Source organism: Crocodylus siamensis, chromosome 6 (genome assembly GCF_052110815.1).
Source record: "Crocodylus siamensis isolate JL-2025a chromosome 6, ASM5211081v1, whole genome shotgun sequence".
Taxonomy (NCBI): domain Eukaryota; kingdom Metazoa; phylum Chordata; order Crocodylia; family Crocodylidae; genus Crocodylus; species Crocodylus siamensis.
The window spans coordinates 37,779,319-37,804,807 of NC_143400.1; the positions used below are offsets into that span (position 1 = coordinate 37,779,319).

The following is a 25,489-nucleotide window of genomic DNA, read 5'->3' on the forward strand; positions in this document are numbered from 1 at the left end:
ACCCTTCTCCGGCCAGATAGCACTTCAAGGAACTGAGCAGATCACCTGTCCCCTGGACACAGAAAGACGGAGCAGGACAGCAGAAAGAGCATCCCGCCCTGTGGGTTGAGGCAACCCGTGCATCCCCTGCAGAGCCAGTGTGCAGGTAACAGGCAGGGCTACCCAGGCTCACCACTTGATCTACCACTCGGCTCCTTGCTGGGAACTGTTCTGCCTCCCTCTCTGCTCAGGGCTTCCCGCTTCGTCAAGGGCCGCTCCTGCTCCTGCACAACTCACTGGGAGTGTGGGCAGGGAGTCTAATGAGAGCCAGGTCTTTTCCCTGGGGGTCTGGGAAATGGGGCTGTGGAGCAACGCCCGGTCAGAGGCAAAGGTTTTGTTTTGTTTTTTTTTTCTGCTTTTTTTGCACCGGTCCTGGAAGCACTGCAATACCAGGTCAATGCATGGAGTGGATGGAGCACGCTCCGGTTCCACCACCCAATACCAAAAAGAATCTGCTCAATATAGATCTCCTATGGAGGACGTATCAGAGACAATTACCCTGGGGAGCTCGCCTACGTGGTCACACTGCTTCCCCTACCAGGTAGTATCCCTTGTGATAAACAAAGTGGGTCAGAGGCAAAGGTACCTGGAAGGTGTCAGGACAGTGGGTCTGTCTTGCTGGGAAAGCTGCTTTGCACATGGAGAAAGGGGCCACCCGTAAAGCACTGCTGTGTGGGGGTGGGAGAACAGCTCAAGAGATTACAGTCCAACCACACGTAAACCGCATTTGTAATGGGACTCATTGATGCCGAGAGGCAGCTCCCACTGAGTACGGTGGCAGGCCGGCACCTTGGCACGTCCCATCTGTGGCCTCAGGACTCATGTTTTCGGGGTGCAAAGTGTGTCAGCGGTAGTCTGGAGCTCCTTCCTCTTTGTCAGGGCAGGAAGGAAACTGCACTGAGAGCAACCTTTCAGCTGCACAGTTGCAGGCACAAGGGCAAGGTGCGGCGATGGGCTGGAGCGCTGGGGCCGAACACCTCAACAGCCAGGGGCGTTTTAGCGTCTTTGTAGCAGGCTGAAACCACAAAAATGGATCCGGGACAGAAAGATCCTGTAGCTGGATTCTGTGCCGTAGTCCTGGCATCTCCATCAGATAATACGGCTCAGCGTCTACAGACTGTGAACTCTGATGGAGGGGCCAAGCAAGTCATTTCCTCTAAGCCAGGGATAAAAACCAGACCTCCTAATCCTTGACCTGGTGTCCCAGCTACCAGCCACGCTGACCTGTGCCTTCAGTTAACAAACATATTAAAAAATACATAAAGCCATTCGAGGTGGCAGGGCCGTCACAGCCCTGAAACCCCAGGAGTGATGGCCTTGTGGCCTCAAGAGACCACAGTTCAATGCTTGGCTTAGCTACTGATTTTCCATGCGTATTTGGGCAGGCCACAGCTTCTAATAATAAATGCATCTCTACATAGATAAAACCCTTGGACAGCATGCAGTTGCAGCATGGAGCCCTGCAGCTCGCCAAGTGTGTTCCCACCTGTGCTGGGAACGGCAGGTGCCCAGCACCCCTGGGGGCTTGGCGGAGTGGGGCGGGCTGAAGCAGGGAGGGGTTTCATTTGGGACTCTCAGAAGCCCAATCTGAGTGGTGTCCTCGTGAGGGTCAGGTTTGCCTATCCAGCTCCTCTTCCCTCCCTACTCTCTGCACATCCTTGGTTCTTATCGCTGTTGGAGACAGTTGCTTGGAAACAGAACTTTCATTGTGCGCGCACGTATGCGCGCGCACGCGCGCTTGTGAGTTTAGTGATGGGGCCTGGATCTGCACAGAGCAGGTCTAGCATGAAAATGAGGGTTGGAAGGGACCTCAGAAGGCCATCTAGCCCAACCCCCTGCTCAGAGCAGGACCCGCCCGAGCGACATCCTCCTAGCCGAGTCTTAAAAACCTCCACGGATGGAGATCCCACCACCACCTCTCTGGGTAACCCCTTCCAGTGCTTTACTGCCCTCCTAGAGAGACAGCTTTTCCTAATATCCAACCTCAACTTCCCTTGCTGCAACTTGAGACCATGGCCTCTTGCCCTTGTCAAGAGTTGGGCAGGCACCCACCCTTGCCCCCTGGGGGTTCCTGCACCCTCCAGCCTGGCCTCGAGGAAGCCCGGCAGGACCGGTCAGTTTGGAGCTGTTCGTGCCGAGGATGTGCTGGCATGCACACAAAAGGCGCTAGCTTGCCAGGGCAGGCTCGAGCTTGCTGGCTCCCTCCGATGTGATGCATCTCCATTCTATGCTTCAGCTGAGCCTGGCTTGTCTGCGCAGCAGAATCACTCCTCATTTGCAGTTATCCAAACCGACGCTGAGGAGTGAGCCCCTACCCCCAGGGAAAGGGGGCTACGGGGGTCACAGCTGGGGCTCTCAGGGAGGCTCCCCCCCAGCCCTCCATCTCTCAGCCTGCTTGCCTTTGAGCCCACAGCTCTGTTCCCTGCTCCCATTAGACTCGGTGTCTCTTACTCTCAAGTCCTCTCTCTCTCTCACCCTCCCTGGCAGCGAGACCCTGAGACAACAGGACCCGTTTCGAAAAGGACCCTGCCACAGAAGTAGGAAGCGAGAGCAGAACAGGAGAGGTACGCTCCTCACCCTCTGCACTGTCACAGCCTCCAGAGCAGGGGCTGGCAACGTTTTCAAAAACACCGGCAAGTCCATCTTGTAAGATGGTGGCGTGCCGGGGCAGATGGCAGGGGAGCCACGAGGGGCCTGATTCTTGTTGTGGCTGTGTAGACCCTTCCCCACCATCCACACCAAGCAAAATGTCTTTGAGTGCCACGCTCTGGCACCTGTGCCGGTGGTTGCCTACCCCGGCTCTAGCAAGTCGCAGACAGGGAAACCCTGCTAAGTCATAGTTTCTAGGGTCGGAAGGGACCTGAGCAGATCATCTAGTCCGACCCCCTGCCATGGCAGGAAAGAGTACTGGGGTCAAACGACCCCAGCAAGGTGTGCATCTAACCTCCTCTTAAAAACCCCCTTAAAAACAGTCCTTGCAGTCTGGCTAGGTGCATGAGGAAGCCTGCGCCTGGAGCTGAAAAAAGTCAGCAGGGGGGTGTCTCACTGCAACTCCCCAGCACCTGCTGGCATTTTCTTATTGTCAAGCCTGTAAATAAGAGAGATAAATAAAGATTCCCAGGCCAGGCTCCACAACATGACTCTCCTTCCCACGCTAGCACCAGTTCTCTCTGAGGCCTAAGCTTGTTATTGAGGAATGCAGGAGTGCCCGGAGGTGCTGACTGGGGTCAGGGCCTTGTTGTCGGTGGTGCGGGAGACAGGATGAGCCAGTTCATGCCCTGAAGAGCTCAGTCAGAACAGCTGAAGGACAGGGCCAAGAGGTGTTATCCTCTCTTTCTTGCCCTGAGCGACTTCCCCAAGGTCATACAACCGAGCTGGGACCAGCACCCCAATCTCCTGAGCTCGGGATAAAGCTTCCAAACCTCCCTGCCTCTGCCCTCACTGTGCCTCAGTTTCCCCAGCTGAGGAAAGCGAGGTGGCGGCTACTAATAATTCCTCCCTGCTGCCTTGTGAGAATGAACTTGTTGCCAAGTGCTTTGTAGATGAAGGGTGTGCAGTATCACTGGCAAAATGATCACCCTATTTTCAGGCTGCTCTCCCTAGCAATAGAGCCAGGTAGGGGAAAGGGGCGGGGCGGGGCACAGGAACCGCGGGATGCACTATTCTAAGCAGAACCGGCTCCAAATAGAAGGCTTTTCACAGTTTTTTCAGAGGCGTCAGCAGCTCTTAATACTGCATGAAGCTGTGAATACTGTATGAAGTGGCGGTTCAGTGGGGAGTCAGCCCTGTAAATGTTTCATGCTGGCAGCTGCAGTTCTTCCAGTTGGCTCGGGGCTTGTTGTACACGCTCGGTCCCCCCGCCCGGTGCTGACGGCAGTGCACAGATGAACAGGAGCCATTAACAGGAGTCTGTGTAAAGAGGCCTACCTTAAGTGGATGCCCCAGACTCAATCCTGCCCTCTCACATGCCAAGTGGAGTTCGGGATTATTATCTGCCTTCTTTGCTATGGGCCTTCCTGGTGTTAAACAGCCTTGGCCCGGCTCTCTCTCTTGAGGCTCCACTTCCACGGCTGTCGTGATACACCATGCAATGCGGGACCCCTTTCCTGCTGTGCTTGTTCCACTTAGTGCTGGGCTGGGGGTTGTGATTTTGCAAAGTGCTTGCTTGATACTTTTATTGCCTGCAGGGCCTGAATGGATATTAAGTCCATAAAACCATCTGTCTGAGATGCTGCGTCTCCGCAGCCAGCCAGATCATTAGACAATCTCAGTAATGGGAGTTGACTGAATTAGCCCAGTGCTGGACTGGTTCTCCCTAAAGGGGTTACTGGAGTTCATGTCAACGCTTAGTGGCTGGTGCAGTCTAGTAGGGGGGGGCAGCCACATGTGGCTTCTGCCTGGGTTTTGTTCCTCCGAGTAATAAAGTCAGAATTGCTCCTGCACGACCACATTTGCCTGTTATTCGTTACATCGGTGGAAGCACAATGAGGTTTTTGATCCCCACCCCTGCCTGGTGGCACACTGAGATTTGGGCTCCTAGAGCAAAATGCAGACAAAGCCACCTGAGCCAGAAGTCAGCCTGGCCTCACTAGGAGCTAACTCCCAAGGCTCACTCTGAATTAACCCACCAGTACCGGGGGTTATGTCCTGGTTTGCCTAGATCTAGGCTCTGTCATGCTCAAAATTAGACATCGGCTTCATTTGAAATTCAGCCCAAACAACGCCGAAAAGCTTGCAGCAGGACCCTGTGCATCAGGACCCTGTGCATCAGGACCCTGGTTTGCCAGCCCTGCCCCTTATGTGTTTAGAAAACAGTTTATATAGCAACTGGACAGAGAGGAGGAGAAAAAATACTTGTTGTGCTGCTTGGCTTCAGGGCTCTCAGAAGGGAAATTTTAGACAAAGCAAATAAACAGGAAGGCTCGCTGCCCTGCCTCGAGCTACAGAGAACAGAGCGCCGTGTTCATCACACCCAGACTGAGTGCAATTGTCTCACCCGGGACATAAAGCACTGGGTAAGAGTGCCAGCAGAAGTCAGTACTAGCTCTAGCTCCACCGCTATCCCTCTGTGACCTCGCACAAGCCACTTTCCCACTCTGAGCCTCAGTTTCCCATTGGTAAAAGGAAGAAAATCTCGTGTGTGTCTCCCACCCCCGCCACCTTGGAAGAGAAAGGGGAGGCTGCCTACCTGCAATGTGCTTTGACGTCCTCAGAGGCACAGCAGAGACAGCAGGGATGATCTGTTTCTTCCTGCGGAGTTTTGCCATGCTCCGTATCTGCTCCGCGTGAAGGGCTGCAGGGAAAAAAGAAACCACTGTCAAGTTCAGTATATATATTCCCTTCCCCTCACCGTCAGCATTAGGAGGAGGCCTGAGAATGAGCCGTAAGATCATGGGTAGCCCCAAGCCATCACAAAGCTGAGCTAGAGCAGGATTTTAAGGATTTTCATCATGCACAAGGCCCTCCTGGCCCAGTTATCCATCCCAGTGAGGATGCAGGATCTCCCCATCCAAGGTAGTGTGTGGCCAAGGGAAAAGGAAGCAGCATCGAGGGACTGGGTCTGAGAGGGGCAGGTCAGCAAGAAAGAGCTCCAGTTTTCCCCATTTTGATCCACACCTTTCCACCCTGCCCTTTCACAGCCGGTTGAGAAGAGAAAGAGATGGAAACGCGGGATAAAGGTAGCTGCACCTTGAAGAAGACAACGATGGATCGCAGACTGTGAGTACTTGCCATCCTCCAGTTGTCCTTCCAGGTTCCCTAAGAGTTGGTACACTTCCATGGAGTCAGGGCAATCAGGCCTCCCCTCCGCCCTGGCTTTTCATCCCTTGGGTCCTGTTTAATGGCTGTGCTGCCCGGATCTCTGTTTGCCTGACGCATAAGGCCCGGGTGCTTCCTGGAAGACGTGTCTTCGTTGCTTATTAGCTCATTCCAAGACTCAGAGCACGGTAGGGTGAGTGCTAGTCTCCTGGGAATGGAGAAAGCTGGATTATTCCCGGATCCATCCAAGCCTGGTTCACAGCTTCCTGTGACTTCACCAAGCACATCCCCACAGAAAGCAACCAAGAAGTGCTCAATAAACTGGCCCAAACTGCAGGTAATGGCATCTCAGTGGAGTACAGCTGCCCTTTGGCTTAACCAGGCGTGTCATGCAGGCATTGCCCTAGTGCTTTAAAACTCTGCTGGTTCTGCAAGGTGACTTGAAGTTATCTACCTGCTGGAGTTCCTGACTGCAGGATGATGGGGGTGAGAAGTAGGTATAGTTTGAGGTGAAGGGAATGGGTGCTCCGTGGATGCTGATCACCTTACTGCAACTCCTCAGGTCTGTAACAAGTTTCAGGTATTAGCCTGGATAATATCTCAGAGGGTGGAGGCAGAACAGGAGGCTTGCTCTGCCCCTAGGCTGCAAGTCTGCCTCTGTATGAGGACATGCATGGCGTTTGTTCCTCCAGCACAACCTCTGTCAACTTCCTTCCTTTCCGCAGACAGCATCTGAACTTTACCCTGAGGGTACAGTGCTTAATCTCCATTCACAGAGCTGACTCAGATCAGTCTGGCCTGTGCTGACAGGGGTTTGGCAGCTAGCACCAGGCTTCCCAGAGGCCGTCGTGCCAGGCTCCGAGGGCCGCGCACCTGGGACAGGCCAGAAGAGGCGAGGGAGAATTGGAGGTTGGGGTATTTTAAGAGCATTTCTTGGCCATTCGAATTTTCTTTGGAAATCACTGCGCCATGTAGCGTTAGACAAGGGCCCCAGGAGCTTCTGAGTAACTGAAAACCAGGCAAGGGACCTGAGGGCTCCTGGGCAACTGAGACTATGGTGCTGGATTGGGGGGGAGCTGCTGGGTGACAAAGATGGTCACAGCAAACAATGCTAGGCAGCTGTAAACTGGGCATGTGTGCAGCGAAGGGCACTTCTGGCAGCAAACATAGCCGGGTGCCTTACAAGTGTCCTGATACTTGTGCTACCCCTGGTCTATGCAGAAAGGTTCTGGTGCCCCTTTTGGCACGAGACGCCCCACTTGGACCTGTCGCCTGCTGAACTGTCCAGACACAAAAAAACTCAGTGTCTACATTTGGGTTTGGTGTGATCTGACTGGGAGCGAGGGTGATTATAAAGCAGGACAGATGGGAGTCTTTGGGGACAAGTTCAAGAGGCTTATACCACAGAGAGACATTGGAGCAGGGAGTAAACGGCATTTTAATTACAGCTGTGATAAAACAGGCGGACTCGAGGGGGAGGGGAGGCTGCTGTTTCTGCTTTGCACTGTATCCAGTGACTGACTTCCAGCTGAAGCTGCAAGGGCAGCTTTGGCTTTTCTCCCACTCCTGTGCCAGATAGCTGCCTGGCTGCAGCTGCAAAGAGGCTGGAAGAAGGGCCAGAGTGGCAGGTGATGTGGGCTCCGGGGAAAAAAATGTATTGGATGATGGTCTCAATCCATCTGAAAGGAGGGACAGCTAGGAAAGCAGGAGCTCACATATTCACCTCTTCAGCTAGCCAGTGCCTTGCTGGAGAACGATTAGAGAAGGGCAATGTCTTACCCAGGCTCCGAGATTGAAATGTCAGTCAGAAATCTTTGGCTCTAAATGGAGACAACCCACTTATTTCTGCAGCCTGACTATCAGTCGTGGCCTTTATGGGTCCAGTTCATGTGGCACTAGACAGGGTGAACCTCCTCCAAGTTGTTTGAGCAACACCGAGCCATTCGGTCCCTAGGCAAGGGACGTGGAGGAAGCCTGGCATCGAAATAGCCAGCAGAGTGCTTTGCAGCTATAGTCAATGTCTGGGGAAAGATGGGGCCGTTGGAAATAAATGTAGCCCTTCAACTCAGACGAGATGAGACCTCCTGCATGGCCACGGTCCCTCCGCTCTTCTCTGCAGCACCTCCTAACGGAGGAGCGAGCTCCTCCATGGTCCGTCTCGTGCAGCATCTACTGCTTAACAGGGTTACTAGCATTAGCTATGATGTGCAGCGGTCGCTCCGTAGAGGCCAGAACAAGCGGATTTGCTACCTAGCTCCCCATCGCACTTCCTGCTGGAGGAACGGGAAGTGGAGCGGCCATGAGCGTGCTCCTGTCAGCACTCCTGTTCTGTTGTCTGCTGCGCCTCCGCCTGGGAATCTGCCGTAGCCAGTGCAATGCATCTGACTGCAAGAGCCTGGGGTTGGAGTAGGCGGGTGCTCCCTTGCAACCGGCACTCCTGCATCGGTCCCTGTAGCGTCTCCTGAGGAGTGGAGCTGGGAATGGCACAGCTGTGAGCTTCCCCATAGCCTTCCTTTTTCTGCCATTCCCTACAGTCCTGCCTCCAACCAGGGGCACTCCTGCAGCACCCCTACTGGGAAAGAAGCCGGGGCAGGCATCCAATAGCTGCAGCGAGGTGCCTGCTTGAGCTTTGCAAACACAGAGCCTGGGTAACGTGAGCAAAAGTCCCAATTGTGCTTTTGTCTGGCTCGAGGCAGAGGGGGTCGCTCGGGAATCAGACGGACCACGGAAGCCGCCAGGAGCTCTGTATGCCAGAGCGAAGCACCTGCTACGAGAGAGCAAATAAGCCAAATCATGCGGCTGGCAACCAAGCTTTACGTGTTCCTTCCCCGTGACCCACTCGAAGGAGGAAGCTGAAAGCTGCAGCTCAGCTGCTTGCTGTTTCCATTCCAGCCCAATGCAGGGGAATAAATAGCTTTTCCTGTGAAGCCAACAGCCTCCTTGCTAGCTCCACGGTCCCTGTGGAACACCGAGACTCGCCAGGGAGCAGCCTATGCCTGGCTTAAAAACCCAAAGGATCCCCCAGACAAGTAGCTCCAGGCTCCTTCTGCTATGGAGAGAGAGATCCCCGTCTTCCGAGTTAGGTGAGGAACTGAACGGGGAGACGGAGCACCGGCCTCGGTGCTGAGGAGCGCTGGGGGGGTGGGGGGAGCTGGGGAAGGAAGCCAGCTGGGCTCTGTGCGGCGCTGCGAGATGCTGTGTGACCGGACTGCAAAGGTGCGACTTGAGGTGAATGCTGAAGCGCTGACGCCAGCTGACGCTGCATTGCATCAGTGACAGACCTCAGAGCGGTTCGGAGGGATCGTGGCTGGGCCTGATCTGAATGGGAAGGGAACAGGAGCCGAGTTATTTTGGTTAGGCACGGGGGACCGAAAAAAAAATAAAAGCCTCGAGAGAGGACAGCGAGCCATCACATGATGTGGACCTGCTGGGTCACAGCAGCGGGTCCATGCTGCAAGGAAGCCAAACCGCTTCTCATTGGCAGGCTGCAGAGATGACGCCGAGTTTTCAGTCTCTCTGGCCGCAGAGCGGGGGGCCGCGCCGGCTCTGGGGGGCAGCCGGAGGGGAGGGCAGCCGAGCCGGGCCGGGGGGAAGCGCTGATTGAAATGGGGGGCGCAGCCTGCCTCACTGAGGAGGCGGTGGCGCTGGCTTGGGGACTCGTCGGGGGCGGGCGTGCGAGGGGGCAGGTAGCCGTGCAAGAAGCAACTGTGGGGCCGGGTGCGAAGCGTGTCCCAGGCCGGGGGAAGGGGGGGCCGCTCCCTTGCGTGTGACGGCCAGGGGCTGGGAAGCCCGAGGGGCCGTGTCTGTCCGTGCCCGGGCATGAGCCTCACCTCCAGCGCGGCACGAAGCGGGGGGTCCGCGCGGGGCAGACAGCAGGGGCCCTTCTCCAGCCGCCTCGCCCACGTCGCCTGCCGAGGGGAGAGCGCCACGCCCGTGTCCGGCCCCAGCCCGGCCTCGGCGGAGGGGAGCCAGAGGCACAGGACTAAGCGGGCCCGGGCGCGCAGGGACGCGGACGTCTGCGCGCGGCGATGGCCGAGGCCTCGTCCCCTGTCTAGCAGGGAAGAGGGCGACCCCCACGACTTGGAGATCTGTAGCCCGAGCCCGCTCCTGCCCCAGCCCCTGGCCCCGGGGGCGGCTGGCCCCACCCCTGCCCAAGCCGTGCCAGGTCCTCGGCGCTGGCAGTGCCCCGGCCCGGGGCGGGGCGGCCTGCCCCTGCTCTAGGCCTTGCCGGGTGCCAGTGGGGGGCAGCGCCCGGGGGGCGAGGCCAGGCGCGGGGACCCTCACCCTAAAGAGGCCAGAGGCCCCGCGCGGCGGGGCGGGGCGGCGGGAGGGGGAGGGGAGGGGAGGGGAGCGGCCCGCTCGGCTCCGCCCGCCGCCGGCTCAGCCAATGGGGGCGCGCGCGGGGGGCGAGGCGGCGGCGGCTCGGCCGGCCCCTGCTTTTTGTGAATGAAGCAGGCAGGCGGCGGGCGGGCGGCATTGCGGCTCCCCGCGCCCCGCGCCAGCGCTGCAGAGGCCGGGCCGGGGGCCGCGGCCGCCGAGCCGGGGAGCGCCATGCCCAGCCCGGGAGCCCGCGCGCGGCGCCCCGCCATGCCCGGCCCCGCGCCCGGCCCCCGCTTCTGTGCCGCGGTGAGTCGGGCGGGGGGGCGCCGCCTCGGCGTGTGCATGCGTGTACGTGTGCACGCACATGCCTGGCTCTGTATGTGTGCACACACCTGTACGTGTGTGTGTGTGTGTGTGTGTGTGTGTGTGTGTGTGCGCGCGCATGTCGGCCCCACTCCCTCCTCCTCCGCCGAGATGTGGGCTGGAGGATTTCTGAGACTGGGAGTTGCTAGGAGACGCGCCAGGCTCCCCGGTGATTCTTTTGTTTCCTTGGCAACCGGAGACTGGGGCAGCGTGAAATGAACAAATCCGGATTGGCCGGGCGGGGCGGGGCGGGGGGAGCCGGGGGGACACTGGCGTTGAGGCGGGGGTGGCAGGAGCACAGCTTGGGGCTCGCTCCCCCTCCCCGCGCTGGCTTCAGGGCTGCCTTGAACCAGAGTCAGGCGGGGACACCGTGCAGTGTGCCTGTGGCGCGCCCGGGGCCCTGGCGAAGCCTCACGGGGGTGCTAAGTTGCCGCCTGGCTGCACGCCTCGTGCTCTTCCTGCGCCTCAGGCTGCCTGGGCCGATTCCCCTTTCAGGCGGCGTTTTGCCCTGTTCCTGTTAGGGCGTCATACTTTGTATCTGCCCCTGCACGAGGCAGGTGCTGTGAGCAGGCCCCCGAGCAGGTAAAAAATAATAGCTGGGTGCCAGGCCTAATGCACATGGCCGGAGGCAAGGAGCATGCCACAGCCCCCGTGCTCCTGGGCAGTCCCGGAGCAGCCAGCCATCCCCTTGCACACCTGCCCTGCTTCCCTCCCCGCTCTGTCTGCCTCTTCAGGGCCCTTCTCTCCCTCTGACCAAACGCTTGGTCCCCTGGGCTCGCTGGGGGCTGCAAAAGCCGAGTGAAACCTTGCAAAGACCCCATTTCTCTCGCGCTTCTCCTTGTGCAGGGCTGGACAAGTGGGCAGAGGAGAAAGCAGGGCTATATCGGGAAAGTTTCCCCTGCCAGTGCCCATCAGGGCCATACCCAAGCCTGGCGCTCAGTCCCATTTCCGGTCCTTGCACAGCTGTGCTCAGAGGCACGTGCTCACTGCCTAAAGGATGGAGGAGAGGCACGCCAGGGCAGGGGCAGCTTGCTCATTTGAAACAACTTTGGGTCTGGGAGAAACTTGTTCCAAAGTGTGCCAGCATGGGGAGAGACCCAGGTTGGCACAGCTGTGGTTCTGGCCCGCTATGCTCAGTCTTTTGGCCCGATCCTGCAAGGGGCTGAGCACATCCTCAAGTGCCCTGGGCAGGGAAGAGCAACGGTGACGTTGCACCGTCATTGGGGAACATCAGTCTCTTGGGGCCCAGGCACAACTCCCCCAAAAGCACCCCCTGGAGAGGCAGTCATACAAACTTCCCCATAACGGCGTCAGCTGCTGAGTCTTCAGCCACAGGAAGGCGCTCATGCCTGCAGGAGAGAGAGCAAACGTCCCTTCCAGGGGCCCGAATGCTGTCATGGCTACGTCGTCCAAATGGGAATGCAGCGGGCTGCGGTGGCCCCAGTGCCAGTTGTTCCAGTGACGGCGTAGGCAGGGAGCTGCCACCCCGCGAGGGTTTGGCTGTGCCCTTCAGGCTGCTTGCAAGAGCTCCGCGCTTTCGTCTGCCTGCGTGCCAGCCTGGAGCTGAGGGAGGCATCCAGCTGGTGGGGCCAAGGGTGGAAAGGGGGGTGGAGGGGGAAGGCCAGGGTCTGAAGTCCACACTCAGTCAGTGGATCAGGAAGCTTCGCTCGCAAGTGCAGGGAAGGGAGAAAGGAGGAGGAAAAATAATACATCTCACATGAACAGGCATGAGCCTGGGCCAGGAAGACCCAGGAGGGAGGAGGGCCGAGTCAGGCAGACGGGGCATGTGTCTTGCGAGGCAGAGCAGCACACGCTTCCGTGAGCCCATTAAATTTTAAAGGGAACCTGCTTGGAGAGCATGCCGGGAAGGGGTGGGGAGCTGCCTTGGCTCGCTTCCCCTTGCAAGGGCTGCTGCGTGCTGCTCTGCTCGCAGCTCTCTCGGGCAGCGTGGCCCTCGGCGGGTGGCACCAGGGGAGCAAGGAAGGCTGCCTGCCACGCTCGCTGCAGCCTGGGCCACGTGCTTGTGGCAACTGGGGAGGGGTTTGCCAGGAGCCTGCACAAGGCGCCCTGCTCAGAGCAGCTGTTCTGGGTGCATGAGAGACGAAGCGAGTCCTCTCGCCGTGCTGCTGCCCCTCTGTAGGCATGTTTCAGGGACAATCATGGACCGTAAGGGACTCCCCTTGAGCCAGGTCTTGTGAGCATGATGCGAGAGGATGAAGCAGCACTCCTGGGCAATTGTGCCCGGGTGCTGGACTTTGCCCATACGCACCATTTCACAACAGCTCCCCACTGGGCTGGACAGCCCTGGCATCCGCTCCTAGCAAGAGCAGAGACTCGGGGCAAGTTGCCTTTCCTACCTGCTTCAGCCGGTGAAGGGGGACCCGGGTTGGACACCAGGGGTGTGGTCTTACCCGATTCACAGGCAATTAGGTTCGCTTATGCATGCCTCCCAGGGGGTTTGCCATCCCTTGGATCTCATTCTGCAGGGAACTCTTTCCATGGAGCTGGGATGGAGAAGCGTGGGTCAGGAGAAAGAGGCTGGAGTAGATCAGGAGCCTCTGTGGGAGTCCTCTGCCCCTCAGGGGTAGCCCAAAAGCCTCTGGGAAGCAGGGAAAGCAGAGGCCGACCGAGCGTGCGACGCAGAGCCCCCTCAGCAATTTGCTGCTCTCTCCCGCAGGTCCCAATTAATGGATTCTGACATGGATTATGAGAGGCCAAACGTAGAAACCATCAAGTGCGTCGTGGTTGGGGACAACGCGGTGGGCAAGACCAGGCTCATTTGTGCCCGTGCCTGCAATGCCACGCTGACCCAGTACCAGCTTCTTGCCACCCACGTGCCCACAGTCTGGGCCATCGACCAGTACCGCGTTTGCCAGGAGGTAAGGAATGTCTGGTTGTGGGCAGCACCAGCTCTGCAGCCACCCATTTACTGCCTCGGTTGGAGCCAGGGGCCGGGGGTCTTGCAGACAAGCTCCCCATCAAAGCAGGAAGCTGATGCGATTGCATCGGATCCGCTCGAGCCGAAGAAAGGCTCAGCCCAGCACATTCTTGCCCCGCATCAGTGCCAGCAGTGGCATTAACTCCCCTTTGAATGTCCTGGGCACGGAGCAAGAGAGAAGCTGGCTGACGACCTGTCCCCACCTCATTTCCCTGGAAATGGCCTTTCCTGCCTTGCTTGACAGTCCCTCACCTCCTCTGCTTCCCCAGGTGCTGGAGCGCTCGCGAGATGTGGTGGATGATGTGAGCGTGTCCTTGCGACTCTGGGATACCTTCGGAGACCATCACAAAGACAGGCGCTTTGCTTATGGCAGGTAGGGTGATGAGCAGGTCCTTCCAGCAGGGCTAGGAAAGAGGAGGAGTAAATGAATCAAAAGAGGAAGCTTCTTTTATACAGGAGAAGTGCACACTGCACTGGGAGAGGAGGGGTTAGCTCCCACATGGATGCTTTGAGCCCCCTGGCAGAATGGGTGGACGTGAGCAGGAAGCATGCAGGGTACCTCAGGGGAGCACTGGCCTCCCCATATGGGGAAGGCATGTTACAGATGAATGAAGCCGATTCCCACATGGGCCAATTTACCCAGGACTTGGTACATTGCGGCTTGGTTACCGGGCATCCAGCTCCTGTGCAGGGTGTGTGCACAGGCATTCGCACACCTGGTTCTGGCAGGGGGCAGGCGTGTACTACACATCCACGGGGACCAAATGGTAACAGAACCCTCCCTCTGCTCGTAGGTCAGATGTTGTGGTGCTGTGCTTCTCCATTGCTAACCCCAACTCCCTACACCACGTGAAGACCATGTGGTACCCAGAGATCAAGCACTTCTGTCCCCGAGCACCCGTCATCCTCGTGGGCTGCCAGCTCGACCTTCGCTATGCTGACCTAGAGGCAGTCAACCGAGCCCGGAGACCCTTGGCTAGGTAAAGATTCAGAGAAGCGGGCTTTGGAGATCAGCAAGGCCACCAGGGAGACCCATGCTGGGGGCAGGAGGGTGTTTGCAGAGAGGAGATAAGGCAGAAACAGCTTCTGAAAAACTCACTCAGCAGGCCAGTGCCCTGAAGTCTGCACTGCAGAGGACAGGGCTTGTGAGTTGAGGCAGATCTGCATGATAGGGACTGGGGAGGGGTGAGGGGGAAGAGAGATGAGAAAAACAGAGGAGGTGGTGAGGACTGGCAGGTAAGAGACAAAAGCAGGAAAGCCCAGAAGGGGCATCTCAGCCCCTGGCCTCAGGCAGCCTGCCGTGCTACGGGACGCACTATTTGCCCTTTGCGCCCCTGCTGCTTGTATATCCTCAGCCGCCCCTTTGCCATTGCCGCGTGCTCTGAAGGACCGTATTCACTGTGGTTTTCCACCCCTCTCTCTTCCAGGCCAATCAAGCCCAATGAGATTTTACCCCCCGAGAAGGGGAGGGAAGTGGCCAAGGAGCTGGGCATCCCCTACTACGAGACCAGCGTGGTGGCTCAGTTCGGTATCAAGGATGTCTTTGACAACGCCATCCGGGCAGCCCTCATCTCCCGCCGGCACCTGCAGTTCTGGAAGTCTCACCTCCGTAACGTCCAGCGGCCGCTGCTCCAGGCTCCTTTCCTGCCCCCGAAGCCCCCGCCGCCAATCATCCTGGTCCCAGACCCTCCTTCCAATAACGAGGAGCGCCCAGCTCACCTGCTGGAGGACCCACTGTGCGCAGACGTCATCCTGGTGCTGCAAGAGAGGATCAAAATCTACGCACACAAGATCTACCTCTCCACCTCCTCCTCCAAGTTCTACGACCTGTTCCTGATGGACCTGAGCGAGGACGACCAGCAGGGCACGGCAGGGAGCAGCGCAGGAGCCACTGTCTCCACTGCCGCCGAGCGGATGCTGCACCAGGAGGAGAGACACCACGGGCGCGACTTCCTCCTGCGAGCCGCCAGTTTTGACATCTGCGAGAGTGCCGAGGAGGCCGGCTCTGGCCAGCGAAAACCGTGCCTTAGAGCGTCCACCAGCGACGGGATCCTAAGGGGCAACAGCTATGAGAATGGGGAGCGGGGGCTGCGGCGGGGGAGAGACCTCTCCTCCTGGAGCCGGGCTTTTGTCAGCATCCAGGAGGAGATGGTGGACGACCCTCTAACCTACAAGTCCAAACTTATGGTGGTGGTGAAAATGGACCCCTCCATTCAGCCAGGGCCCTTCCGGGCTGTGCTCAAGTACCTGTACACGGGGGAGCTGGACGAGGAGAGGGACCTCATGCACATTGCCCACATAGCGGAGCTGCTGGAGGTCTTCGATCTCCGGATGATGGTGGCCAACATCCTGAACAACGAGGCGTTCATGAACCAGGAGATCACCAAAGCCTTCCACGTCAGGAGGACCAACCGTGTGAAGGAGTGCCTGGCCAAGGGGACCTTTTCTGGTACGGCCTGCAGCAGAGCTTGCCAGGAGACGAACGGGTTGCTTCTGTGGCGGAGGCTCGATCCCCATAGCAGGAAGAAACTAGGGGTCAGAGAGCTGGGAGGTTTTTGTACTTCTCCCCAAGCTTTTCTGGGGCCCAGGGTCCCCTTCCACCCCTCAGTCTAGTCATGGCATAGAAAACCTTGCGCATTCGCTAGGCAAGTGGATGGCAGGAGTCGTCTCTCCTGCCCACCTAGGCATGCGACATAAGGAGCCTTCCCAGATTCTGGACGTGGGGGTGACACGCTGAGCCATGTCTGTCCCAAACCTGGGCACATTGCAGGGTGTTTTCCCCAAGTCTCTCCTAAGCCCCTGAGCAGGACGCAGAGATCTCTTCCTCCGTCTGTGGTCTGGGCCCATATTGACTGGCAGTCAGCAGCACTGGGTGGCTGTTTGGTGTTTAAGTTTGCACGAGCAGGGGCATCACAGTCCCGTTCCTGTGCAGGGGTCCACTTCCATGGCCGCTGCCTCTCCACTTTGCTGGCAGCATTAGGAAAGAGCCCAAGGATGACAGAGTTGCAGGAACAGAACTCGGCAAAAGGGCTGATGCATTAACAGGGCAGCCCTCGCGGCGGCTGGAGCTACGCTGGTGATTTGAGAGGCCTTTGCCCCTGACAGAGCTGCCAGTGCAAACCTGTCCCTGGTGCTGCTGGCTCCTTTCAAGGGCAGGTTTTATATAACTTACCATGTTATACACTTCCCCAGAAAGCCCAGCATGAGCGTCTGGTTTGCCACAGGGTTCGGGCCCTCACTCAGCTTTCCAGCGTGGTTATTTAAACGGGAGCAGCTGCAGGAACTTGGCTTCCTTCGTCCCAACTGGAGGAGGGGGATCCTGCCGTTAAAGGGGCCTTCTCTTGGGTCTGGCATCCCCATAGTTGCATTAGGTTGCTGTCAGGTTGTGTGCTGTGACACAGGACAATGTCATTTCGAGGCAACTTCCTCAGGCTCCTGGTGGTGAGGTTAGGTGACATAAAAATCCTTGCATCATGCTGACTGCATTCGTTCCACTGGAGGCCAATGGAGAGGCCAACATACAGGCCAGCCACTGCCCTCTTATTAGACTTCAAGCCCCAGAGTATATAGGAGGGCCAAGCTGGAGAGCGAGCCAGGAGAATAGGTCCCTTTTATTCCCAGCTCTGCCAAAGACTTGCTCCGTAGGCCTTGGCTACATCACTAAATCCTCCTCTATGACACTTGAGTAACAATACCTGCTCCCCTGGGTGAAGCCTGGAGCTTTCCAAATAAAGCCCCATTTGTGGGAGGGGTAGCTGTCCTGGTTTCAGGCCCTCTGCCAAGAGGTGAGAGGTGCTGCAGTCCAGACGGCCTTGGAGAACATGTTGTGGAAATGGTTTCCAGACCCTGTCACTCTGCGGGTGCTCCAGCATATTTCCCTGGGGAGACCACCGCCCCTGGGCTGCGAGCAGGATCACCAGAGGCCTCTTGTAGGGGAGGACAGAGATGCTGTCACAGGCTGCAGCCTGTGGTGGCAGCCAGGAGGCCATGACCATCTGCAACGGGTGTCCTTGTGCTTGCTTGCAGATGTCACCTTTATCCTGGATGACGGTGCTATCAGTGCCCACAAGCCCTTGCTGATCTCCAGCTGCGATTGGATGGCTGCTATGTTCGGAGGTCCCTTTGTGGAGAGTTCTACCAAGGAGGTGAGGGGGCGGCAGGACGCAGCAAGGGCCAGGACTGATCTCCAGCCCGGCCCTGTGACCCTGCGCTCCCAGAGAAGGGAGCACAGCTGACACGCTGCTGCCTGCCACGCCTGGAAACCCGTTCTGATGAGCAGGCACTTCCCCTCCCTGCATTGCTGCAGCTGGGTCCCACAGGCCTAGAGCTACGGCATCAAGGAGAGCCGCCAAGTGCCTTTTCACTGACTCGGTGCTTTTTCTCTCTCCTTGCAGGGCCCAGTGGGGGCAGGGAGAATGGGAGGGATGCCAAGGTTGTGCAATGGGCAGGGGAAAGACCATGCAGCAGACACTGCAAGTTGCACTGCGGATGAGGGGAGTGGGCAGAAGTGCTGTGGTTGGGCCAGGTGTGGCGATCCCGAGACCCTGGGGAAGGTAAACTTGTCCACCCCCCCATGTGCCCATTGCAGGTGGCACTCCCCTACACCAGCAAGAGCTGCATGCGGGCCGTGCTCGAGTACCTGTACACCGGGCAGTTCAGCTCCAGCCCAGACCTCGACGACATGAAGCTCATCATCCTGGCTAACCGGCTGTGTCTGCCGCACCTCGTGGCTCTCACAGGTAATGCGGGGTGGTGGGGAGGACCGGAGCACAATGCAGTGTTTCCGATTCAGCGGGTCAGGAGACGATGCAGGTCCTATGGCTCCGGTGTTCTCAGCGGTTAAGGACAATAGCCCAGTTTCACAACAGCTTTGCAGGCGACACAGTCTGGTTTTGCTCCCCGAGGCAAGAGCTCCAGGCCTCGTGCAGATTCTTGCACAACAGCGGTGTCAAAGCAGCTGTTTGGATTGAGGCGGTCGGGCTTTTGATTCAGAGCAAATGTACTCACTCCCTGGTCAGACCCCAGCCTCTCTCCCAGCAAAAGGTGTCACCCAACACAATAAGCATCACCCAGGTGTCTTCACACAACACCTGGGCATGGATAAAACCAGCCTATTCCCTACCCACTGTAGTGGCCAAAGTGGGGCTGGCACTAGGAGTCTCCAGGAATCAGGCCATTGATGCTATTGCCCACATCCTGGAGCAGTGCAAGGGGACACTGCGTAACCCCGCTGTGTTTGTGTGTTACAGAACAGTACACGGTGACGAGCCTGATGGAGGCATCCCAGATGATGGCAGATATCGATGGGGATGTCCTCGTGTTCCTGGAGTTGGCTCAGGTACAAGCTGCTTGTTAAGGAGAGCACAGATGCACCGAGTGCAGGAGGCCCTGAGATTTGCTTTGTCTGTGGGTGATGGCTGTTGCTACACTCGCAGCAGGGAGGTTGTTCAAAGGGGAAAGCGGGAAGATGTAGCAGAGCCGTCTTCTGGAGGCCAGTGCTCTGTGTTGAGAGCCCACTGGTCCCCCCCGCTGTGTAGGGACAGGCTGGGGCACTGGGTGGATGCGAGTTTTGCAAGAGACACTGAAGCTTGTAGAAGTAGTAGTGGGAGGGGGGCAGTCTGCCCTCCCCCAGCACCAAATCCCATGGCTTGGATTATCCCAGCACACAAGGGCAGCTGTGCTGTTACCTCCCCGGTGAGACAAGCAAGCTGGGTCCTGCCCTCTTGTGGCCAAAGGATAGACAGCAAAGCAGCCCGATGCCAATCCCAGTAACAGTGCGCTGCCAGCCTCATGCTGCCGATCCTCCTCCGCCTCTGTCAGCAGCTGAGAGCAGCTCTCATCCCCCCCACGTTGGTGGTGGCTGAACAGCAGCAGTGGGTAGGCTGGTGGCTGTCCCGGACCAGGGGTAACCTGGGTCTTGTCACGGCTCCGTCTCTTGCAGTTCCACTGCGCGTACCAGCTTGCAGACTGGTGCCTCCATCACATCTGCACCAACTACAACAACGTCTGTCGGAAATTCCCTCGGGATATGAAGGCCATGTCAGCAGGTCAGTGCTGGCTACCACCCTGTGCATCGATCTGCCGCATCCACCTGCTAGAGCAGGCCCGGGGCACCCTGGCCAAGGCAACCAGGAGGCCCCAGCAATAGGCAGCAAACTCTGTGGCAGGAAAGGACCACCATGCTGGTATGACAGGGGCCCAGTTGCATGGTTTCGTTGCTAAAGTGCCATCTCTTTCTCTGCAGAGAACCAGGAGTACTTTGAGAAGCACCGCTGGCCTCCGGTGTGGTACCTGAAGGAAGAGGATCACTACCAGCGGGCCAAGAAGGAGCGTGAGAAAGAAGACTACCTCCACCAGAAACGGCAGCCCAAGAGGAGATGGCTCTTCTGGAATGCCTCCTCCTCCCCTTCGGCCTCCCCTTCCTCATCTGCAGCCACAGCCTCCTCCTCGTCTTCCTCCTCGTCCTCCTCCGCTGTAGTTTGAAAGCCCCCTTATCTTGGCTCCAGTGAGGAAGAGGGGGCTGAGTGCCCTGCATCAGCGTCTGGTCCGCCATGCTTGGAGAAGACACCACCAGCTAAGCCCCGTGGCAGAGAGAGAGGTCGTAGCGGGGGGGCGAGTACCATACGGGGGGGCTCAGGATCCAGAGCTCCTGGGCCCGGCTGGGAGCTTTCCGGGACCCTGACCCCTTCTGTAGCTGCTCCGCTGGAGAGGTGCAAGGTGGCTGCTGAGCGCTGTGCCCCAAGCAGGCTGCTGACACGCTAGAGACTTGGTAGAGTTTCATCAGCAGGAGAAACTCAGTTTACAGGAGCATGACAGAGGAAGGATTTTTTTTTTTTTTTAACTCTTCAGCAAAAGTGAAATTCTTCCCAAGTCCATGTTATTTTTTTAACCAGGAGTCACAGGCTCGTCTGCTTTGCCCGATGGCTTCCGACTCCTTTCCCCCACTTTGTGTATGGTTCAGAGCCCAGCAGATCCCAGTCCTGTCCTGTCCCCTCCCTTGGAGCTAGTCAGGGAGCAGCTCTACCCCTTTGCACTTACCGCCCTGGCTCTGAACTTGCAGACAGTTGCTTGGGCAGGGTGCATCCTAAGCCCATGAAAGTCCAACCTCAGTGAAGACCACAGGAGGGATGCAGACATATGGCAGGTGCAGCACTGCTCTTCGACTCAGAACTGAGCTCCTTGGTGCAGGTGGGAGTCGAGTCATGGAGCAGCTAACCCCACTGTCCCCATCCCGGGCTTCTGCCCTCCTCCCTGCTTCAAGTACGGGCAGCGGGAGCAGAAGGGAAAGCCGTCAACACCACAAGGGCCTACCCCAGTTCCCAATCGGGTCAGCCTGCAGCCTCTCCCCCTAAGCGAGGAGAGTTAGAGGCAAGGGCATTGCTTTTTTCCCCTCCCAGTTCAGATGGACACTAGGGGCTGGGCTGCTTCTGCCCTGGGGAATCCCACAGTCTGACTTTTTTTTTTTTATATATATATATATATATATATATGGAAAAGAAATAAGTAAAGAAAGAAAAGACACAAACCCATGAAACCAACCCTACTACCAAACCACCCAGTTGGGATTTTAGTTCAGAAGGCTCTGTTGTAATAAATGGTATTTTAAAAGACCATCTTGGTCTCTGTGTATTTCAAAGGCAGCAGGTGATACTGGAGAAACCAGTGGCAACTCACTGCATCTGTCTCCCAGCCCCTGACCAATCACCTCCCTGCTCTGACCACACACCCAAGCACGCGGCCAAGCTGGCTGCTGGCTCTGGATGTTCCCAAGGAGAAACAGCAGAGCTCCAGTGCTCACAGCCAACGTAATGTCACAGCCTTAAGTCAGCCTCGCAGAGCAGAAGTCCTGCCATGGGCACTAGGAGCATGGCAATAACATACGCCATCCTATCTCCCACGTGCACACAAGGTAGCATTCCCTTGCATTTACAGATGGGGAAAGTGAGGCACAGGGGGCTAAAAGTTTTCCTCTCCCAGCTCTTTGCCAAGGTCCAGGGACTCTGTGCAGATGCCCCTACCTCTCAACACTGGCCCACACTGCCTCAGACAACCCAAAATTAAACCATAGCAAAAAGAGAAACTAGTTTCTTTAAAGTGGAAAAAGTCCAACCTTCCCCTTCGAAGCAGGTGCATTTAAAAATGTTGTTTTTTTGAGAAGGATCCTTATTTCACATACAGGTGTCTGCAGAGTACTCATGTCAGAGGGCAGTGTTAGCTAGTAAGTATGACAGAGGACCAAGGAGGCCTGGTGTGTGGGGTAAGTAATTTGTCTTCTGTGCCTTAGTTGCCAGATCATGGTTCTGGCTGCCACTCAAGTGCTTCAAGTGGAAGCTTTCTACATGCTCCCTTTTAAAATTACGCTCAGGGCTTCAATTCCCTAGTAGAGGGCAGGGAAAGCAGCAAAGAAATTAGCACAGGTAGACCCACAATAGAGCACAGGGCTGATTGCACCCTGGGAGCCAACTACACCAATGAGCAGCGGTTCCTTAGCAGCAAGAACCCCCGAGGACCTGATCAGGTCCTTAGCACGCACAGAGGATATAGCCGGACACACGGGAGTACAGCACTAGCAAGGGAGGAACAACACTGTTTGCATTGGCAACAGTAATTTCTATGCATAGAAACCGAACCCTGCCTTCCTCTAGCGCAGGGGCAGGCAATTATTTTGGGCAGAGGGCCACTTACTGAGTTTCGGCAAGCCGTCAAGGGCCACATGACAGGCAGCCAGGGGCAGTTTCATTTTCTAAATTTTTTAGGGGCCCTGTGGCTACATCCAGCCCACGGGCTGCATTTTGCCAACCCCTGCTCTAGCACATGGCTCTCAAGAGAGCTTTCCCTCAAGTCACCAGACCTGCATTTTTGCTCTCTGGTAAGCCTGCCAATTTGCGGCTCTAACCAGAGCAGCAGTCTGCCTCCCATAGAGGCATTACTCGTGCCCCTTCTTCCTCACCCCAACTCCTCCCTTTCCACTATAAGAGCAACAACTCGCTGGGAACAGTTGTTTTTTTAAAACCAAAGCCAGCGTCCTGGATCCAAGGGGGGTGGGGGGCAAGGTAAAGCTGTTTGAGTTCTCCACAACCCCCAGTGGGACTACTGACATCTGTTAGACTATGACTGAAGGCATCTTCCCCAGTAAAGCCAGGCCTTTGCTAACCAAATCCAGGAGAAGAGCTACAGGACACCAACAGCTGCAAGCCAGAATAGGGTCCAAGCGGTACGTGGACACAGGGCTGTGTGAAGATGCTGACAAACAAATTGAGACACTTGAATTCTACTTGCACACAAAAAGGAAAGGTTGTTGGGGGGGGTGACCCCCAGGGTACATGCAAACACTGGCTTCCTCTTGCCAAGTCTGCCTGAGGGGAAGATAATCTAGCCTGACCGCACAGGAAACCAAGCCTGGGCCTCCAGTGAAGGACAGCATAGCTTCAATGAAGTCAGAGCCATGTAGACTGAAGCCTTGCCCTTGTCCCTAGGGTTTAGCCATGGCAGCAGCATTTCAGAACGATGGAGGAAGTAGGGGAGGGAAGGGGGTGCAGGAAGAAGGGGAGAGCAAGCAGCAGTACAAATTTTTTTTAAAAGGTTTATTCATAAAGAGATGTACAAAAAATATACTACTAGCTAGTTCAAGGCAAAAATGCATAGTGAAAAAAGCAGGAAGAGTCTTATTTTTATATTTCGCTTTTAAAGTTAAATATTCACAGCTACTAATAAATATAAAATACAGAGAATAAATTCTTCCATTTAAAAATGAAGCAGCAATGACAAGGGGATGTTGGAAGGGTGGAGGGGGAAGGCTGTTCAAGTATGACATCCTCCAAGAGATGCTGGATGAGAGGAAGCACCCGTTTCAGTATGCTGAGGATAAGGCATCTGTGGCTGCATCGATGACGCTCATATGGCTTTTGGAGGAGGGAAAGTGGGTAGCTGGATGACCCTGAGGTACAACAGCAAGTCACTTCACAGATATGAAGTCCCTGAACTATGTACTGAGAGAAAACTGATACCTGGATGAAGTTCCTCATTCATCAAGAGGACGGATGGATGACCCATGACCATAGTTCAAGTGCACTTCTTTTCCCTTCTCTGAGGTAAGGAAGGTTTAGCAGCTCCACTGTGCAGGCATTGAGCAAAGAGGACAGCAGTTTGCTCAAGGTCACTCATTAAGTCTGTGGCCAAGCAGGAACTGAACCCATCTCTCATGTGCCTTTTTGAGCACCTGCCACTGATCATCCTGCACCTCTGTGGGATTTGGCATCCTTCACGAAGGAAGCTAATGCCTGTGGGCCCATACTGTGCGTACCAGTGGGGAAGGTAGTAGTCTTCCCTTCCAACAGAACTCCACTCCAACCCTCACATCCCAGCTCTAGCCCTACAGGAATGGGAGTTTATCTACAGCTAAAATGTACAACAGGTGGACCTTTTTCAGACAGCAAGAACCCAGCTAAAGCTTGCCAGCCACAGATTGCTTTAGGCAGTGGCTATGCCTGGCTGGCTGCCATCTGAGACTCCAAGAGCTTGAAGCAATCCCACAGCACTAGGAGAGAGAAAGGATAAGGGCTGTAGTCTGGTCTGTCAGAGGGACCCCAGACGAGATTCCAGTTGTGGACCTAGCCTTAGCAGCAGGCGAGGACTTCTGCCAAATGTCAACAGCAGTCCATAAGGCTGTGACCATGTGGTACCAGTGCCCGAAGAGGAGATCCCTTGGAACAATTTGTAGTCATTACAAGTAGAAGTCTCTTCAGAGCATTTCCTCTGCCTCGGCACCTCTGCAGTAGCTCGCAGTCTACCACCAGGCGCCAGGCTAACTCCAGCTCCTCTTCCCAGGGCATCTCTGGGCACAAGGAACCCATGGCTTCAGAGGTACTTACAAAAAGAGACAATCCCGTCTGCTTCTGGGCTTGTGTCTTCATACTTGTAGAGACCATCCTGAATAAGTTTGTTGCAAACTGATTGTGCAACGCCCCTGAGATGGATCCTGTCCAGTGTTTCCAGCAATGTGTTCACAGAGGATCCTGTGCCCTCTTTGTTCACCCAGGTGGCTAGTATCTGCACATACTGCTCCAGTGTATCCCCACCAATCTTCTCAGCCATCATAATTTCATTTTCTGTTAGGTGAAGTCTTCTGCCAAATCTTTTCCAGTCCTTGCAGGGCACTTCTTCAGCAAAGTAGTAAAAGGACCTGCGCAGAGCTGAGGAAGAGAAACCTGAGCCATAACCATCCTGTAAGAACAGAGGGCATGGGGATACTGGAAGAGACCTCCCAGTCACGTGCCCTGGTGAGACCATTCCCAGAGCCCACCATGCCATCAAGAGTAACCCTTATCCCTTCCAAAAGCAGCCCCAGAAAGGTCTGGCTGTGCAGTGCTACTGCATGACAAGGCAAGGCAATTTCCCCCCCCCGCCCCTTAATTGCCTGCCAGTAGTCAGATCATGACCCAGAATCACAGAAAATAAGGGTTGGAAGGGACCTCAGTGGGTCATCTAGCCCAATCCTGTGAGCAAAGCACAAGCATCTCCAGCTACATCAGCCCAGCCAAGGCTTTGTCTAGCCAGGTCTTAAAAACCTCCAAGGATGGAGAGTCCACCACCTCCCTGGGTGACCTGCTCCCTACTCATGAGAAAGTTCTTCCCAATATCTAACCTACACTTCCTTTGCTGCAACTTGAGACCATTGCTCCTTCGTCTGTCATCTGCCACCACTGAGACCAGCCCAGCTCCATCCTCATTGCAACCAGCCTGCAGGGAGCTGAAGGCTGCTATTAAATCCCCTCTCTCTCTTCACCAGACTAAGCCTGGGCATCATCTGCCTTTATCACTGGAGGACCCTGTTAAGGGGTCCAACTGCATGCTCCCTAGATGCACCTCTGCCTACAGCCCCATCACCAACACAGATCCAACCCACAGGGATTTGCAGCCCCAGTCTTACCTGTGTCACCCTTTAGACGAGGTAACAAGTGAGCTGGGGTGGTCTATGCCCCCCCACCCCTTTCTAACTGCATCAGGGAAGGTCACCAGGCCATGGCTACTTGGTCCCAGAGAGCCATGCCCAAAGGGACCTTCATACGGTTC

At 56.5% G+C, this 25,489-nt stretch overlaps 3 protein-coding genes and 1 pseudogene across 8 annotated transcripts in view; 1 reads left to right on the plus strand and 3 right to left on the minus strand.

The window, feature by feature from the left end:
• Positions 1-10,097, minus strand: part of PEBP4 (phosphatidylethanolamine binding protein 4) — a 186,408-nt gene extending 176,311 nt beyond the window's left edge. The window contains exons 1-3 of one of the 4 annotated variants that reach the window (XM_090052926.1): positions 9,627-10,097; positions 5,770-8,563; positions 5,228-5,332 (exon numbers count right to left, since the gene is read on the minus strand). The gene's annotated coding sequence lies outside the window, so the exon portion shown is untranslated. Of the gene's footprint in view, positions 1-5,227; positions 5,333-5,727; positions 9,115-9,626 lie in introns of all 4 variants that reach the window. The other 3 variants (XM_090052923.1, XM_090052924.1, XM_090052925.1) reach the window with 3 other exon arrangements.
• On the plus strand, positions 1-21,028 carry RHOBTB2 (Rho related BTB domain containing 2). 2 transcript variants are annotated; one of them, XM_090052916.1, is made up of 11 exons: positions 1-145; positions 5,679-5,757; positions 13,157-13,358; positions 13,687-13,790; positions 14,212-14,397; positions 14,845-15,866; positions 17,444-17,562; positions 18,006-18,156; positions 18,667-18,755; positions 19,359-19,464; positions 19,662-21,028. In XM_090052916.1, exons 2-11 carry the CDS (start codon positions 5,699-5,701, stop codon positions 19,898-19,900), a joined length of 2,277 nt encoding a protein of 758 aa, XP_089909042.1. In that variant the 5' UTR covers positions 1-145; positions 5,679-5,698; the 3' UTR covers positions 19,901-21,028. The 2 variants fall into 2 exon arrangements, with proteins under 2 accessions (XP_089909042.1, XP_089909043.1); XM_090052917.1 differs by lacking the exons at positions 1-145; positions 5,679-5,757 and adding an exon at positions 10,230-10,422.
• LOC149862348 (U2 spliceosomal RNA) lies at positions 396-636 on the minus strand (annotated as a pseudogene).
• Positions 20,897-25,489, minus strand: part of LOC149862349 (tumor necrosis factor receptor superfamily member 10B-like) — a 16,792-nt gene continuing 12,199 nt past the window's right edge. Inside the window, exon 10 of one of the 2 annotated variants that reach the window (XM_090052919.1) lies at positions 20,897-24,609. In XM_090052919.1, the coding sequence (XP_089909045.1) occupies positions 24,275-24,609 (335 nt within the window). In that variant the 3' untranslated portion in view covers positions 20,897-24,274. Of the gene's footprint in view, positions 24,625-25,489 lie in introns of both variants that reach the window. The other variant, XM_090052918.1, reaches the window with a different exon arrangement.

Excerpts from the sequence above, each read along its gene's own strand:
- RHOBTB2 (XM_090052916.1), top strand. The coding sequence starts at position 5,699 with ATGGAAACGCGGGATAAAGGTAGCTGCACCTTGAAGAAGACAACGATG. Across the intron at positions 5,758-13,156 it reads ACAACGATGGATCGCAGACT|GTCCCAATTAATGGATTCTG; the intron begins GTGAGTACTTGC and ends TCTCTCCCGCAG. Across the intron at positions 13,359-13,686 it reads AGTACCGCGTTTGCCAGGAG|GTGCTGGAGCGCTCGCGAGA; the intron begins GTAAGGAATGTC and ends CTGCTTCCCCAG.